This window comes from Bemisia tabaci, chromosome 4 (genome assembly GCF_918797505.1).
Source record: "Bemisia tabaci chromosome 4, PGI_BMITA_v3".
Taxonomy (NCBI): Eukaryota; Metazoa; Arthropoda; class Insecta; order Hemiptera; family Aleyrodidae; genus Bemisia; species Bemisia tabaci.
The window spans coordinates 48,272,192-48,289,636 of record NC_092796.1 but is presented as its reverse complement, the minus strand read 5'-3'; the positions used below and the strand labels follow the sequence as shown (position 1 = coordinate 48,289,636).

At 38.1% G+C, this 17,445-nt stretch overlaps 1 protein-coding gene across 2 annotated transcripts; it reads right to left on the bottom strand.

The window, feature by feature from the left end:
* Positions 1-1,230: 1,230 nt before the first annotated feature.
* On the bottom strand, positions 1,231-16,972 carry LOC109043729 (protein tolkin-like). Of its 2 annotated transcripts, XM_072299080.1 has the most exons (10): positions 16,790-16,972; positions 14,524-14,605; positions 11,839-11,971; positions 9,643-9,820; positions 8,629-8,736; positions 7,856-7,976; positions 7,424-7,549; positions 4,413-4,597; positions 3,207-3,359; positions 1,231-1,971 (listed from the first exon to the last, which is right to left on the bottom strand). In XM_072299080.1, the coding sequence occupies exons 1-10, from the start codon at positions 16,946-16,948 to the stop codon at positions 1,711-1,713; spliced, it is 1,506 nt and encodes a 501-aa protein (XP_072155181.1). In that variant the 5' UTR covers positions 16,949-16,972; the 3' UTR covers positions 1,231-1,710. The 2 variants fall into 2 exon arrangements, with proteins under 2 accessions (XP_072155181.1, XP_072155182.1); XM_072299081.1 differs by lacking the exon at positions 3,207-3,359.
* Between the last annotated feature and the right edge of the window lie 473 nt (positions 16,973-17,445).

Genomic DNA, 17,445 nt, shown 5'->3' with positions numbered 1-17,445 from the left:
AGCATTCCGCTCATTAGAGCTCAACAATTTTTGAATCTAGCTGAAATTTGTGGAAATGTTCGGCTTTATTTTCCCCACGAAATGGTGTGGACTCAGCATCATTTCACTGCCTTGTTACATTTACTCAGGTATATATGCTATTATTATACATTATTTGCATTTACCACTATTATTGGTTTTCCATGAGGACTACTAATTGGTTTATAAGCCATAGATTTTTTTCAGTGCATGCAGTGCGTGAGAAACATTCTCGTCAAAATTGATGAAAAATCGGAATTCGAACTGTCGACAAATAAAATTCCCCGTTCATAAAATCTCAATCGGACGTACTTTTGCGGAAAGGATCAATGTGGAAATAATGTGGTATATTTCTCATTTTACGGGATTTTGATGACTAGATTTATAAAATGAGCACATAAAGCCTCTTGAAATTGAAAATTAGGTACTTGCCATCACTGAACCAGGAGGGCAAATTTCTCGAACATTTCTCAACCAAATATCCAAATGCTTGAAAAAGATTTGTATTATTTATGAGTGAGGTAAATTAAAATCTGTCTATTCGCTCTTAACTGTATTTGATGAAACTTTTTGTAGAAAATATATTTGGTCCAAATATGTATAGTAAAACGGCATGAATTAAGAATGGTATTCTCGGGTCGTTCCGAACTTCAAGTCATAATTTTGTGGATAATTGATAAAAAGACTTCTCTTTAAAATATTTCCCATGAAAAGTTTTAACCCGAAAGAAAGATTCCCTTCCACTGATTAGTTTGGGAATGAAAATTCTCACACTCAATCGACTGGACTCCCGCATCTGAAATGCAGGAAAATCATGTCTGCATTCCATCGTGAATGCCAAAATTACTCAATTAAATCGTCTTAAAAATATATTTTAGGACGGAATTGGCAACGCTGTATCCGAGTGAGTACGAATGCCATATCATGCAGAATAATTGAGGCATTTAACATTCTTTACGGAAGATAGATATTCTTCTACCTGTAGGGGGCGAGCAAATAAAATCATTGAATAAATGAGCTTGACAATGTTAATGCTAAATATCCTCTACACGATTAATTCAATTTAAAGTAACAGAAAATCGGAAGCAAGCCCCGAAACTTTTGGTGCAACCCACAACGATCCTTCTCCTAAAGTTGGGTCGATATATCAGCAACCAGTGGCGTTCTCTTTCAATAGTACACAGACATTTAAATACCTACTTCAAAATACACATAGGTGTGCACGCCATTTCACCGGTGAAACTATAAAACCCCGTATCTCATTTGAGGTGATTAAAATCGCCGCTAGTATAGTTATTTTTAAAGCGTAGCAAATCAACATCACTCCTTGAATTTTTCACAGAATTCTCTTCGCAAAGAGAGGAAAAATCACGGAAGCTTTTAAAAAAGTACATTGAACATCGATAAACATCGAGCTTCAAGCCAATGATAAATGCAACATAGTTCAATTACATAATGACACAATGATGTTTACCATCGTTTTTTCCTTATTTAATATCATAGCCAGCCCAATCATTCCAATGTTTTGAAGGGTTGGAATACAAGAGAGTCGTATTTGGACCTGATGATTCGATTCTTGAAATCTGGAAATACGATGTTGAAACACCCTGTACAGTTTCCACTCTGCACGAATGAGCACGGAAATGATGATCCGGTTGGGAACTCCTAGAGTGTATGCAACCGTCAATGGTTCTATGGCCTGCTGGAGGCGCGGGACCAATAACGCAGGAGACTTGAACGTCGGCTGTTACTGTCTCGGTCTCGGTAAAACCTGTCGACTCTCTCAAGTATCTGCATCAAGATACTTTTAGGAACTTCGCGCCTGGATTTCTGATGGTCAACTTCGGAGGCAATACTCATAGGGTTCAAACACGGTGCGTACTTCAACTCGAAGTCATCCAACCAAATCGATCCTGTCGCGGTTTTATCTTCAAACTTGGACTTGAAAGTCAGCTGGAATCAAATGCATTCGTACGAAGTTAAAGATAAACTAGAGCCTAAGAGCTTTCATTTAAAACAAATCCGAAGTAAATCGGTCCAGCGGTTTCCGAGATCGAATTAGCATAAACTGTCCAAACCGAAGGAGGACAAAAAAAGCCTTAGGATATTAAATATATAGATTGCACTATGGCAGTCCGAGAACATACATAAGAAATAGAACAAGAAAAGGCGGGGGCGAGGCTGGAAAAACTCAACACTTTATGAAACACGGGGCGTTTCGACCGGTCCCCCGGTCATTATCAACCGTCGAAAAAGAATTAAAAAATCTAAAAGCTTTAAAGTTTTCTTGAAATTTTGTTTTTTTGGATTTTTCAATTCTTTTTTGACGATTGATTATGATCGAAAGACCGGTCGGAACGTCCCGTGTTTCATAAATTATTGTGTTTTTTCAGCCTCGTCTGGTCTCCGCCTTTTCTTGTCCCATTTTGATACCTACGAAGATAAATGCACGAGTGGAAAATTATGTAAGTCCCAAAGACATGAATTTCAATTTTTTCGTTTTTCTCTGCATGAAAAAAGAAGCGTTGAATTGAGATTATGTTAATATTTTACTTACATTATATCATGTTAATGTGGATCCCATTCAGCAAAGGAGAATCAACGCGATTACCCTGTTATAAAGAATTGCATTTTTCTTTTTGTTTTAAAAATTACTAAATACATACAATGTGCATTAATTAAAATATCTTGAAAAGTCTGCTTTAGAAATTAACACTTTTTTTCAACATTTAAAAAATATTTTCTTGATATTTAAATTTGTTGGTAGAAGAATTGGACGTATTTCTATCAAACGGACCTAAGCGCCATAGGGTGAGGAAGGTAGAGGGGGGCTTGGATTGGCGGCGGAATCGGGCGTCCGGCTTATTCCGTTCTATATTCGCAATGCTTTTCCATGGCGCTTAGGTCCGTTTGACAGAACGCGCTATCCGGGATTCTAAATTCCTCAAAAGGAACTTAAATTGGCGCTTAGTTCCGTTTGATAGAAATGCGTCCAATTAACACTAGGTATTTGCCGTTCTAAGCATTTTCCTCAGATGAATATGGGAGATGCACAATTTTTAAAAAAAATATAATCGCAATGGTTCCCTTCTACTGAATGCGGCCTATACTGTCTTATATCGTTACTGTAAAGTCTCTAACCACTTAAATATTCACCGTTTGTCACAATTTGAATAAAACTTCCATACCGCAAAAGGATTAGTCACGGAGATAGGGACTGACACCCTCTGCCACCGAAGGAAACGCCTGACATTTTGATCCACCGTCACTCTCCACAGCTCGATTGTCGATTCGTCATCGAAGACATTTTGATGGGAAAAGTCCAAATTCGTCATGAGTAACTGCACAATGTCATAAACACCAAAGCCAATCTTACACTATGTTTGCGGAAGCATAAAAGGTGATTCGACGGACACCATGTTTCGTGTCAGAACGACATGCGATATATCGCATCGATTGGTTCCATTTTTCAGCTACTCGTCATTTTTCTCGAATTTTGAGATCGCAATTCTGTTGTCAGGACACTGAAGAGTTCACTTACCAATTTTGACAAACGCATTCAATGTAATAAAGGCGTGTTTTTTTTAGAGGACAAATATCGCATTCTATACTGATATCGAAAATGCACTCGAATGCGATATTTTTCCTCTGAAAAAAACCACGCCTCTATTGCGTTGAATTTTTTTGTTTTGAAAGTGAATTATTCCTGACAACAGAATTGCGATCTTCAATCGAGAAAACTGATGAGTGGCTGAAAAAAAGGAACCAATCTATGTGATACATCGCATGTCTTTCTGCCACAAAATATACCGTCCATCGAATCGAATCACCTTACTCTAAAATATGAAAATTATAATATTCAAGATATGAGGGATTTTTTTGTGTTGTTGTTGTTGTAGTTGTTGTAGTTGTTGTTGTTGTTGTAGTTGTTGTTGTTGTTGTTGTTGTGTTGTTGTTGTTGTTGCTGTTGTTGTTGTTGTTGTTGCTGTTGCTGTTGCTGTTGTGTAGTAGTAGTAGTAGTAGTTGTTGTTGTTGTTGTTGTTGTTGTTGTTGTTGTGTTGTGTTGTAGTTGTAGTAGTAGTAGTAGTAGTTGTTGTTGTTGTTGCTGTTGTTGTTGTTGTTGTTGTTGTTGTTGTTGTGTGTGTTGTGTTGTTGTTGTTGTTGTTGTTGTTGTTGTTGTTGTTGTTGTTGTTGTTGTTGTTGTTGTTGTTTTTGTTGTCGTCATCTTCGTCGTTGTCATCGTTATCGTGAAAATTTCCTATAGTAGGTAAATAACACATTTTTCATAAAAAAATTCAAGGATAAATTAAATGTCAACTCAACGAAACTGATATGGCAAACCTAAAGATACTGGTCATTCGTATTCAAAAGCTCCTAACGTGCGATTCACTTACCTTCAATGTAACTCTGTAATCGACCAAGACTACGTATGAGAAACTCACGCAGCCAAACTTGCTTCTGTATTTATCAAGGGGGCTTACACTGTGGAAATTAATTGTCCAAGCAAATGCATCATCATGTCTAGCCGTCCCGATGTCACTGTAAAGGTATCCACCTATTAGTTGGCGAGTCTCGGTGTCTGTTAAATTAATAAAAGGAAAAAAATTGAAAAATAAAAATAAAAAGGAGTCTGAAGCATTCTGAAGATATACCAAAAGCATTTAGCGTGCAACCGTCCGCAAGTAGAGGAACCTTCCGACACGGAGCAATATGCTCCAGCAGCAAAACAAATTACCATGTTTGAAAGTAAAATGGCGTCAGAGTAACCTGACAGGACAGAAAAATCAATGATTTTCTCACATTATACATGTAAACATTATTGATGAATATCGTACGGGCGGTACGGGCACGCAAAAGCTCAGGATTTTTGCAATGCATAGCTTTGAAGTTGATCTAATGAACGTGCTGTTGCTATTTTTATCACATGAGCGCTAAGGACAATGTTTAAATATTCAGTAAGGTGAAAATTTTTTGAAACGTTTTAAAGATTTTTTGCAATTTAAAAAATAATTTTGGAATTATAGAGGATCCAAAATGTCAGAACGCCTTCAATTCTTCGTTTATAGATACCTCTTAGCCAAGAAAAGTTGCTCTACAAATCACGCTCAGCACATCACGGAAAAATGATATAGTGCTGAACACTAACTGATTAGATCAAATTTACCCAGCTGATATGGCAGCACTGCTGAGACCTACAGTCTGTATAGCTGGACCATAATGTTGTAAGGCTCAGCACTACTGCCATGCTAACTGACTCCATTTTATCTGAACAGTTAGTGCTCAGCACTATATCGTTTTTTCCGTGATCGCTATATCAAAACTGAAACACGAAAGATTTACTCAAATACTGCGCGCATGTGTGCAACTATTTATGCGTAGTGGATGTTTTTGAAGTGTTAACTAAGAATTGAAGACGCTCTGTCATTTTGGATTCTCGCACTACAGCCTGCTTCCGCGCCGTGGGTGAAGTAGTAAGTGGTGGGTGCCTGCGGAGAGTCAAAACGCCTTAGCTTCCGTGCTTATGCAACCCGGATAGTCGTGAAGCTCGAATAGTTGCATCCAGGGGTTAAAATGGAATTCGCTTTGTGCTATTTGCTTTGCTTATTTCATTTACACTTCAAGTTAATTCCAGCGTTGCCCAGTGCGCCGATAAAGTAAACTATAACATGATTTTTATCGTAACATTGTCAATAGCTCGAAAAATGCTTTAAATGTTTTAATGTATGACAACGTTGCCCTTCTAAAACGTGAGCTGCGGCCCTGCACATCCTAACCCAGGAACACTTCAATAAGAATACCCCATCAAATTTATCATCTTCATCTTGATAAAAGAACAAACTTTAGCTTACACACTTACCACACGCTTACACATATACTGCATGCATTGCAATCGCTCAAAGGTTTAATCTACAGGGTTATCCAAAAGTCACTGACCACCCCTGTAACTTTTTTCCAAATTGAGATAGAAGTTTGAAACTTTGGGAATGTTCCTCGGTCTAAGGTAGCAACTTTTTGGTCCACCCAAAATTTTGGGGGGCGGCCCCCCTTAAGGGGGGCGGGGGCTAACTTTTTTTTTCAAATAGCAACCCCCCCTTTGTGATACCTCATTCGAAAGATAATAAAAAAAGAAAATTTTTGGCGCAAACCGCAGGTCAAAATGTTCATTTTTGACAAAATGGCGGCCGGTCAAAGTTCAAAATGGCGGAAATTTGGCATCTCCGTTGTTTATTGACGGATTGGTGTGAAACTCGGAATCTCAGGGTTTTTCGAGATGAGAAAAACGATTCTGGCATTGGTTTTCCAGAAAAGTCAGTCCTTTTCAAAATGGCGGCGGTCAAAATGGCGGCCTCGAGCGGGAAGTGGATATTTAGGCTGCATATCGTTGGATTTGCATGCAACTTGGTATCTGGGGGTATATCGGCACGAGAAGAACGAATCTTTCATTGGATATCTGAAATTTTGACAAATTCCAAAATGGCGGCGGAAAAATGGCGGGAAATCAGTTTTACGGTGGATTTGCATGAAATTCGATATCCTGGTGGTTTCTGGCTGGATAAAAAGGAATCTTTCATTAGATTCTTGAAATATCAAATAACTTCATGCTAATCCATCGGTAAACAGCCGTAAAACTAATTTCCCGCCATTTCGTAAAACTAATTTCCCGCCATTTTTCCGTCGCCATTTTGGAATTTGTCAAAATTTCAGATATCCAATGAAAGATTCGTTCTTCTCGTGCCGATATACCCCCAGATACCAAGTTGCATGCAAATCCAACCATATGCAGCCTAAATATCCACTTCCCGCTCGAGGCCGCCATTTTGACCGCCGCCATTTTGAAAAGGACTGACTTTTCTGGAAAACCAATGCCAGAATCGTTTTTCTCATCTCGAAAAACCCTGAGATTCCGAGTTTCACACCAATCCGTCAATAAACAACGGAGATGCCAAATTTCCGCCATTTTGAACTTTGACCGGCCGCCATTTTGTCAAAAATGAACATTTTGACCTGCGGTTTGCGCCAAAAATTTTCTTTTTTTATTATCTTTCGAATGAGGTATCACAAAGGGGGGGTTGCTATTTGAAAAAAAAAGTTAGCCCCGCCCCCTTAAGGGGGCCGCCCCCCAAAATTTTGGGTGGACCAAAAAGTTGCTACCTTAGACCGAGGAACATTCCCAAAGTTTCAAACCTCTATCTCAATTTGGAAAAAAGTTACAGGGGTGGTCAGTGACTTTTGGATAACCCTGTATATTGTTCCATGAGAATAAATGCAGCTTTGGTGCCGAGGAAATACCAAAAAGTTCTCGTAAATTTCTAAACTTGTACGGGTATAAATTTCATGAAATGTAACAGCTCTGGTCGCATCGGTGTCATATTGAGCTGGATTATTCAAGCTCTCCTGAACCTACCTCTTCTCTTTGGAGTCCATGACCAGGCCTTTTTATTTTCATCTGTCCCGGCGCCTTTGAACCCACAGGGGTTATCGTCGAAAGAACAAATGACGTTGAGTGGAAATCTTGGTTTTTGATTTTTACCTGCGAAAAAAAGCACACTAATTTAATGAAGATCTTATACAAGAATTTGTTTGCCGTTCGACCACTAAGTTGTCTTATAATTCAACATTTGTAAGGGACGACTTCATCGTGACTTACGGACTAAATATTGGTCTAAGAAATTAGGGATATAGAATGATTTTCTTTAGAGGGCCCACACATATGATTAAAAATGTACGAAGGAGCTAAATTTTTTAACTTGATGTTTTAGAGGAAAACGAGTTAGGTACTGTGACTGGGAAAAAAAAAAACTTTTACTTTTGCACTGATGTATGTACTTTAACGCACCTTTGCACCTGTACATTTTGGTTATTCTTCGGATATCTCCGGCACTCAGTTTGTTTTTTTTCCATATATCCATGATCACTTTTCCTGTCTCGACGGGCTCAAAACTGGGAGATTTTCTATCCTAGCGGTAAAAGAGAAACAAAAATTGACATGACATTGATGTTTATTAGAGAAATTTGTTTATGAGGTCTATGTATAAAATAAGGGATTTTACGAATAACGGTAGCATTTACTTGATATTATGTTTTCTCTAAGTGTGGTCTAATTACGATTAAATCAAAGTCAAAGTGTATGATGCGTAAATAAATAGGTAAGCTTGGCTAAAAATATATTTTATCAGTTTGTTGGAACAAGTCCTGCCTTCCTAGCTCAGTTTCTTTGCTTTTGTCTATTCAAGAGCAGCAATGTATTCCGATAGAATGGAATTGAAAAATTGCACTTGCTTCTCATTACTATTTCATCAGTGTATATCCTTATTGTTTTTTGGACTATGAATGAATTTAATCGTACAAGGATGAAACGTGTGTAAAAACATCACCCCCAATGTACCATCAGCTAAATGTTTGAATTTCTGAATGAAATTCGTTGTTTTTCAAGTCCATGCAGAAAAATGTCCTGCTCAAATAGCGCACTAAATATGAATCGATGAATTTTTCGTAAGGTTTTTTTTTAAAGACATCTCACTTTGTTTGCTGAAATTTTCACCCCGAGGGCATAAATGTAGTATGTGGTTATGATTTGTGCGAAAAAAGAAGGACATTAATTTTGTTCACCTTAGCAAAGGCATACATGGTGTACATCATGATTGAGTCGAAGTCCATGTGCTCTCCCAGGATATTAATTAAGTTTTTAGGGGCCTTATCGAAAAACGGATGGGCTGCCTGGTAGTTAAATAAATGAAATAAAAGTTAGAAACTTCAGGAAAAAAAACATTGAAAAGAGTCAGTTCGAGAAAAATGTCAACCTTGAACAATCACTTTTCGGGAGGGTTCTTGATTCGCATTTGCAAGAACACCCAAATACTGTCCAGATTTTTTACCTAATGAAACGAAGAATCAAACGCCAATTGGACGTATTTCTATCAAACGGAACTAAGCGCCAATTTGAGTTCCTGTTGAGGACTTTAGAATCCCGGATAGCGCGTTCTGTCAAACGGACCTAAGCGCCATGGAAAAGCATTACGAGTATAGGACGGAATAAGCCGGACGCCCGATTCCGCCGCCAATCCAAGCCCCCTCCTCTACCTTCCTCACCCTATGGCGCTTAGGTCCGTTTGATAGCAATACGTCCAATTGGACTAAATAACTGGACCTTAGAGCGAATCACCTGATTTTTGAAAGGTTGGTAACCTCCCAAAAATTAGGGGTTCCCCTTTTTTGAGCTCAATTCTCTTTCGTAAAATTAGGAGAGGATGAAAAAGATTTATTTTGAGTGAGTTCTTAAAATTTTGGTTCTCCTTCTTTATACCTATATAGAGAAAATCAAGTATTTTTTTTTTTTTTTTTTTTTTTTTATTTGCACAATAGAAATTTTGTACAATAAACACTTTTAGACTTCATATAAGTCTTTTAAAAGCTTGTCTTAATTGTCTAAATAATATTAAACTAATTCTAGTTACATTTTATAAAAAGTACTACCTTTATAATATTAAGGAGAAAGAAAAAGACGGATTTACTTCAAAGTAAAAAGGCCTTATTAATTTATCTGTGTGGAATTGGGCTACCGGTAAAAAAAAAATCATGTATGAACAAATGATGAGTTACAGTGAGAGGAGCACAGAATTATACCGGTTTAATGTTGTCGAAGAGGACGCGGATGTATTTGTCTCTATCATAACGATTATGCTCATCCCAAAAACCAAGAACATGTCCGAATTCATGGAGTAAAATTCCTTCATTCCAACAAGATGATGGTAGCAGCACCCATTGTTCACCGCCCAGTCTGCCGACGTTGGCTAAGCAGGCTCTTCAAAAATCAATCAATTCAACACACCAAACATATTACAGGGAGCAACTTGATTTGATATTTTTAACCGCCTAAAAATAAGGACTTTCAACAGGGACATCATTTCAGATAAATCTTAGGGGACGAAGGGTCAAATGTTATTCAGAAGAAGTCAAACTTGGTCGAGGGGGAGAGGGGAGCAGAATTTAAAAATTATGTTAGTATGAACAACTACAATATAATGAGTCGTCTCTTAAATGAAAAGGGAAAGAGGGCATTGTCCTGTGATCTCCCCCTCATTACGCCATTGGACCTTTTTCTCGAAAAACTGAAAGAACAGGAGGTAAAAAAGGTCGTAAAAGAGTGAAAGTGACCAGCGAGATTAGCTTTTTGTTTGATTTCGATTTTCATAGATTTTGATTTTTAGTTTCTAATTTTTTTTTAAATTTATATTTTCTTTTGGAAGTAGAATCTGCTTTTTTGCGTCTATATTTTAGGGAGAACACAAAATGCTCTTAATCTAGCGCATCTCAGAAAGAGTCTTATATTCCGATGGTGAAACTGTAGAAATACGAATATCGGTTTGCGGCGTTGCAGGTTTCATGTCATACTTTATTTTCTTCATTGAAAACCACTTAAAGTCATCTATCGAAAACTTCGAGGATTTTTCTTCTCCGTGTGAAGAATATTCTGTGACAATTTCAAGCCATGATGTTGGTTTTATCTCCCTTTAATGTTAAATAAAAGCGTAGATTTTCAAACATCGTAACCAAGATACGCATTTTTGCAGTCTCGCCGTCGATTCGTTTAAATGGACATTTTTATGCTAAAAGGAACTACCTATATGTCTGTGGCGTGGCGTGAATGATCGATTATCGATATTTCCCCATTTGAGGGTATGGTAAAGAATCGATTATCAAGGTGTTCGCTGCGAACACCCTATCTATCGATTCTTTTTCATAAGTTCAAATGGTAGATGAATCGATATATCGCAAAGCACGCCACACCACTGTTGCACGCAAACTCAATGCACACAGTTACATTCAGCATGAATACGTTTAAAGGTGCTTCAAGGTGCTCTCTTTTGACCTTTTTCGTGTAGCGGAGGGCCCCAGAAATTTTTCTACGCCATTTTCCTAGAAAAATCGAGTTTCTCAAAACTCCGGTAAGTTCTAGAAAAGTTTGTATGACATTTTCGCACTCCGTAGTCCAAAGGTGATGAAAATTACCATTTGAAGGCCTGAAAATTAATGAATCCGTCTGTTCCTGTAAAACCGACTTGGACATTCTTTTCCTCGGATATCAGATTCTCGGGAAAACGGAACGATTTCTAGAAAATAATGATCGGAATTTCCATATTTAAGAGCTCATGGAGTGGAGGTAAAACCCTTTTAAACCGACATGGACTCTCAGAATTTTCCCTTGTGATCGCTTACAAGCGTGAAAAATCAGCAAAAATTCTAACTATGGGGGACTTTTCGAAGACGCTTTAAATCCCTCCGCCCCTCAATACCAACAAATGCTTCTCGACTGTGCGTAATGAAAATACATAATTACTGGGGAGTAAGCTCCCTGAGCGCTTCGCAGTCCATTTCATCGAAGCGCTTCGTGCTTTAGGCGTTATGCGTTGCATGTTACTTTTATGATTTGATATTCTCTAGACTCCGCCAAAATCCGCCCGGGACAAATATAAGGCGGCGCAAAAGTTAAAGAAAACCCAATTTAAACTTATTTTTCGGGTAATCCCAGGTGTCTTCGAAAATGTGTGGGTGGCAGAAGAGGAGAAAAAAATGCTGCCACTCTGAACTTATGACCAGGGGGTTCTGAACGCAGTAGAACAGCTTTATTAAAATTCTGGAGCACTTTGACCAAGATTTCTTTTTTTTTAAACTGTGGTCTTAGTCGTTCATTCATGCCCTGAACGAAGGTTCTGCTTGACGCTAGCCCTATGAAAATAGAAATAATTCGGATTCGTAAATTTCAGCTTTGTGTTAAGAAATTAAGGTCAGTCACATTATTAGCTAAGTGTACCAACTTACAACGGGTCCTCCCAGTCGATGAGCGTCACGTAATCAGTCTCGCCTGTCCATTCTTTAAACCTGATACAAGTAGTTGCCTCATAGTAGGCCATTACTTTCAGCGCCATGTTACATTTCGAAGATGATGGACACCCTTCAAAGAATGATTAAAACAAATCTAACCTTTATTTTTAAACCAAAAAAATGTATACAATGTTTAGGGGCCGTCCCTAAGGTACGTAACGCTAAATTTGCGGTTTTTTGACACCCCCACCCCCTGTGTAAGGCTTTGTAATACAGTGCTAGACCTTCCTAAGACATTACGTAACGCTTGCCCGGTATGCCTCCCCTCAATTTCGATAAAAAACAATCTAAATATTTCCTTGTACATTCACTGAACGGATTGGGGTCTCTATTATGTGAGGAAAAGTGGACCGCGTTAAACAGAAAGGAACCAAGCCACGTGAGCTATTGCCAAATTTGATCGGGCAATTTAATGTTTTACATGAAAACGGTCGTGCGGAATTTTGTGCAAATTTCAGTGAATTTCCTCCATAATACAAAGCAAATTCCTTCAAATTTTCAAAGGAATCCGCACGAACGTTCTCTCGTAAAAAATGAAATTTACCTGTTAAGGTGATTCGATGGACGCCATATTTTGTGTCAGAACGGCATGCGATATATCGCATCAATTGGTTCCATTTTTTCACATACTCGTCATTTTTCTCGAATTCTGTTGTCAGGAGACTAATTAAAGCACTCACTTACCAATTTTAACAAAGAAATCCAACGTAATAAAGGCGTGGTTTTTTAAGAGAGAAAATATCGCATTCGAGTGCAGTTTCGATATCAGTATCGAATGCGATGTTTTCTCTCTGAAAAAACCACGCCTTTATTACGTTGAATTTCTTTGTTAAAATTGGTAAGTGAGTGCTTTAGTCTCCTGACAACAGAACTGCGATCTCAAAATTCGGGGAAAATGACGCGTAGCTGAAAAAATCGAACCAATTGATGCGATACATCGCATGCCGTTCTGACACAAATATGGCGTCCATCGAATCACCTGCTTAAATTTGGCAATAGCTGATGTGGCTTGGTTCCTTACTGTTTAACGCGGTCCAAGCGAAAGTATTGCAGAGAATATTTTCAAGATTCTTTTACACCACGACCGATGAAACATTCTACAGAAACTTGAGAAAAAAGCACTTAAACCCGTCACCAACGTTTCGCTCTATACCCCGTTGCAGATCATTGAACTACAAATTCCAGGAAGTTTCGACTGAAATTGCGGAGTGAACACCTCTCTTGAATTTCACTATAGGAACGCTTTAAAAAACCTAATGTGAGCTATTTCTCCGAAAATCCGCGTGTCTCCGAGCAAACAAAAAAGCTTCATCAGAATTTTCAACTGTTTGTAGAGGTGACGCACATCGACGTGAAACTAAAAGACCGCGTATCTCGGTTTGCGACGTTGCAGATTTCCTGTCATACTTCATTTTCTAAATGGAAAACTGACTAATGTAAGCTCTTGAAAATTTCCGTGAGCTTTCTTCTCTGCACAAAAAAAAAACTGTGAAAAATTCCAGTAATGGCATTCATTTGTTCTCTTTAAAAAAAAAAAAAAAGAAAGCTTCAGTGTTTTTGTCCTTCTCTTCACGAGTTTTCCCCCTTTTTTATGCCAACTGGCGAGGAACAATATTTTATCCTTTCAACGGTTGTAACAAAGAGCCTGTTGAGTACAGCAACTGGCTCCCTACTTTTGTTTGCTACTCCATTGCTCAGCTGGTAGAGTTGTTCTGTTGGCCGGTGAACGGATTTCTCGGCTGATCACCGGAGTAACAATCAAAAACTAGGGAGCTAGTCGCTGTACTCAACAGAGAACTAAAATTTCTGAGAATTTTTTTCCTCTCTTTTTTAGTCTATTTTGTATCGTCTCCTCGTCGAGTAGATTCTCATCTTCGAAACAATGCATCCGAAAAAAAGCAAAAAATGAGTGCCAACAGACGTCAACGACGGATGAAAAATGAGTTGTCCCTCCAAATGCCACCTTTTTCGTTTGGAGGCTTTCCAGTGTTGTCGAGTTTAGACTTTGTCCGGAGGTGGCTACCGCCACCCATGATGTAAGAATGAGCACATAGCCACGGTCTAAGACGAGGCTTTCCTTGTGCGTTTACTCCTCTAAATTAAAGAGTAACACTGCCGTGCTAAGAAAGAACGCCGTATGAACATTCGAAAGTTGCCAAATTTACCTCATTAAAATGTTTATTTTTGAAGAAAGTTAAGAATATTTTTCCTCGAAATTTTCAGGACCTTTAGGTGAAATTGCGAACAAAATTATCTGAAAAAGTAGAGCGAAAATATTCATAAGTTCGCCAGAAAATTTGTGTTTTATCAAAGGAAATTTGGCAACGCCTGGAGGTTCATACGGCGTTTGTCCTTTGCACGGCAGAACAGTACCTAAACTGCAAATTGCTATTTTGAGGAAGAAGGGAGATTGCACAGAAAGTTAGTAGATAAAATAAAATACCATCAGAAAAAAAAATCTGTGGTAGTTCCTGCATCACGCAAAATGATGATGCGTGAAAGTTTCTCAGATAAGTAGTGAGGCACGATTTTTCAATATAAGCGTTTTTATCGGCTTATTTTCCTTTAAAAATAAAATTAAAAATAAGAATCTATAAATTATAAAAGAGATGCAATACGTACCTACCCCTTCGTCGATTTTGAAAACAATAACTGCCATAGGCCATAGACCTCTTGCATTTTTCAATCTTTTTTTGCTCAGCACCTACGAATTGAAAATCACGAATCAGTTAAGGGGAATTAACTATGTGTTGTAACTTATAGGGGTGAAAACAGGATTTATTTGAAAAATGTCTATTAAGGTAATCAAGACTGAGCAAAAAGTAAAGACGGAAATAGGTCGGCTATATTCTTTTTTCCGTCTAAACAGTGCTGATTTACATACACAAATGAACCATGAAGCAGTAATTTGCACTATTTGATTGCTTTCATGCATTGCTGCTGGGTAAGATTGAAAAGGGGAGGAAATTAATAATACAGTTATCTCTCTCCTCAGCGGAGACTCGAGGAACCGGCTGATTTCCTCGCAATAGAGAGGTCTCTCATTCTAACGACAGTCGATCAGAAACTTCGGCATCAATGACTCAATGGACTAAAATACAATTCAGTTGTGTAAAATCTCTTCAGTCCCTCGATCCGAGGATTGCAGGCGCGAGGCGCACACCGGTCGGAAATGTTGTGGACCGCGGTAGGTCCAGCAAGATATTACGAATTTTCAACGACTAAGCGCGCACTTTAGCGAACGCGCAATGCATGAAGTATCCTCACAGCCTTGTAGGCGCTGAGAATGCGCTTGACGCCGACCAATTGCTTGGCGCAATGCGTGAAGCATTCCTGCGGTCTTGTAGGCGCTGTGCGTTTCGCGCCGACCGTGCCGGCATTCGCACACAGAGGAGACTGTGTATTTATTTGGGGCGTTGTTTATTATCCGTGGAAATGCGATGTCACTTCACAAGAGACTATATAATGCCTCACTGAGAGGTTCTGAGAAATATTTTATGTTTCTTGTACATTGACAGTGTTTTCATGGGCGACCATGCACACATAATATAAGTCTCTTTGGACACTGGCCCTCTCTCCATCGAAAATCAATCTTCAATTTATCGATTTGCAAAAACTCACCGCTAAATGGAGGTTTTTGACATCAGGATACTCATTTAAGTACCGAGCACAATGCTGAGCCAGAAAAATTGATGCAGAACAGCTTAAAAAAATAAGAGGGAAAACCGAGGCGAAATTAAAACATCCTAACAGATTGTTTAGACCAATGAGTTTGAATTTTGCTGGTATTTTTTGTCAAACATTGGGTCCAAAAAATACCATAATATCTCACATGTTACCAATGAAAAAATTCCAACAATCGATACTTTTTTTGTGAAGTATCTGTGGATGAACCTGTGAATGGTAGTAAAAAATCTCAAGAGCAAGATTCATTCATGAGGGCGTGACATGCTGCGTGTGACTGAGCATGGAAAGTCACAATAGCGCCTTCATTTTTATGCATGCTGCACGGACGTCCCTCGAGCACGAATTGTTGCATCCAGGCATTCCAGGCGTTATCATCCACAGCACCTTGCAACCGTCGATGCGCATCAATCCAAAAGATTCAGTGGTCGATTTGAAATGGCGACCATTTAGTTTTCATATCTTCTCCACAAAAAAATATGTGATGAAATAAGCCAATGAATTATCTTTGTGCTGTTTTTTTTTTTTTTTTTTTTTTTTTTTTTTTTTTTTTTAAAAAAAAAAATGATAGCATCTTTCTTTTACCCTCAAAAATACCCGCAAAATTGGACTACTTTTCTATAAGAAGCTACTATTTTTGGCTCTCTCACAAAATTATCTGCTATATGAAGGGATCGTATTTTGTCTTTGAAATAAGTCGGTGATAGTGGATTTGTTTTGCAAAATGTAGTCCAGTGTCAAGATAAGATTATCTTAGAAATTTCATGTTAAATTTTATGTGAATTTAAGTGAAATGTATAGAGGTCCGATATAACTATCCGGAAATATTAATGGGAAACAGCCTTGACTTTCAATTTTTCAGTTTTTGCATTGAGGTTTTATTAAATTTTCTAGAGATCTCGCTCGTTATTTTACGTAAAACATAAATTTCCTTTATTTTATGAAATTCTCTATCTCAGGTGTTGGGTTATACTTCGCATTTATGAAATTAAGTATATTATAAGCATTTGAATAGATTCGAGTCCAAGGCCAGTGATTTTATGCAAAAATGATGATTAGGCCCTCCTCGGAAAAGAGAAATGTAATACAAAGGTTTGTCGCAATGCAAAATCCAGTGTACATGGTTACTCTCACCATGGATAGTCTGATGGTTATCTGGATGGTTGGATCTAGATCTGGATGGTTTTGAAAGAGAGCGTTTTACCTCTTTCGTTAAGACTTCGTGAAATGCTCCAGTTCCTGTGACTTTGAACTCGTCCTCCGGCTCAGATATTTGTAGATATTCTTTGTGGAATGGATCTGGATTATCAGTTAGAACTTTAATGATAAACATCAATGTTAGAACGAGAGAGATCCACCGCATACTGGACACCACACATGAAAAAAAAAAAAAAAAAAAAAAAAAAAAAAAAAAAAAAACCCACACTCTAATGACTTCAAAGTGATAAACTATTGAATATTGAGAGATTGTTTTGTGAGGATCAAAAGAAATGTACCACGAAACGCTTATATTCGTCAAAAATTTAACAGAAGTACCTTATACAAGCAGTTGGCATCGATGTTCACTTAAATTACGGAGGACTGGGTTTGATGCTGTGTCATTAAACGAAGCTTTAAAAGGAAAGAAAAATAAAATAAAGATAAACTTTCACAGGCTTAAACCCAAATTTTCGTAGAGATTTCGAACGGCACGATACAATTGAGACAGACAGACTGAACGACTGGATATTCAGAGGATCTCATTAAACGATCGCAGTGATCATTGGTCTCTGTGTTCTGGGCGCTGTCACCAGAGTACCTGTACACAGGAGTGTATTGTCATCTCAATCCATTATTACAGAAAAAGTGTGCCGCTCTCTG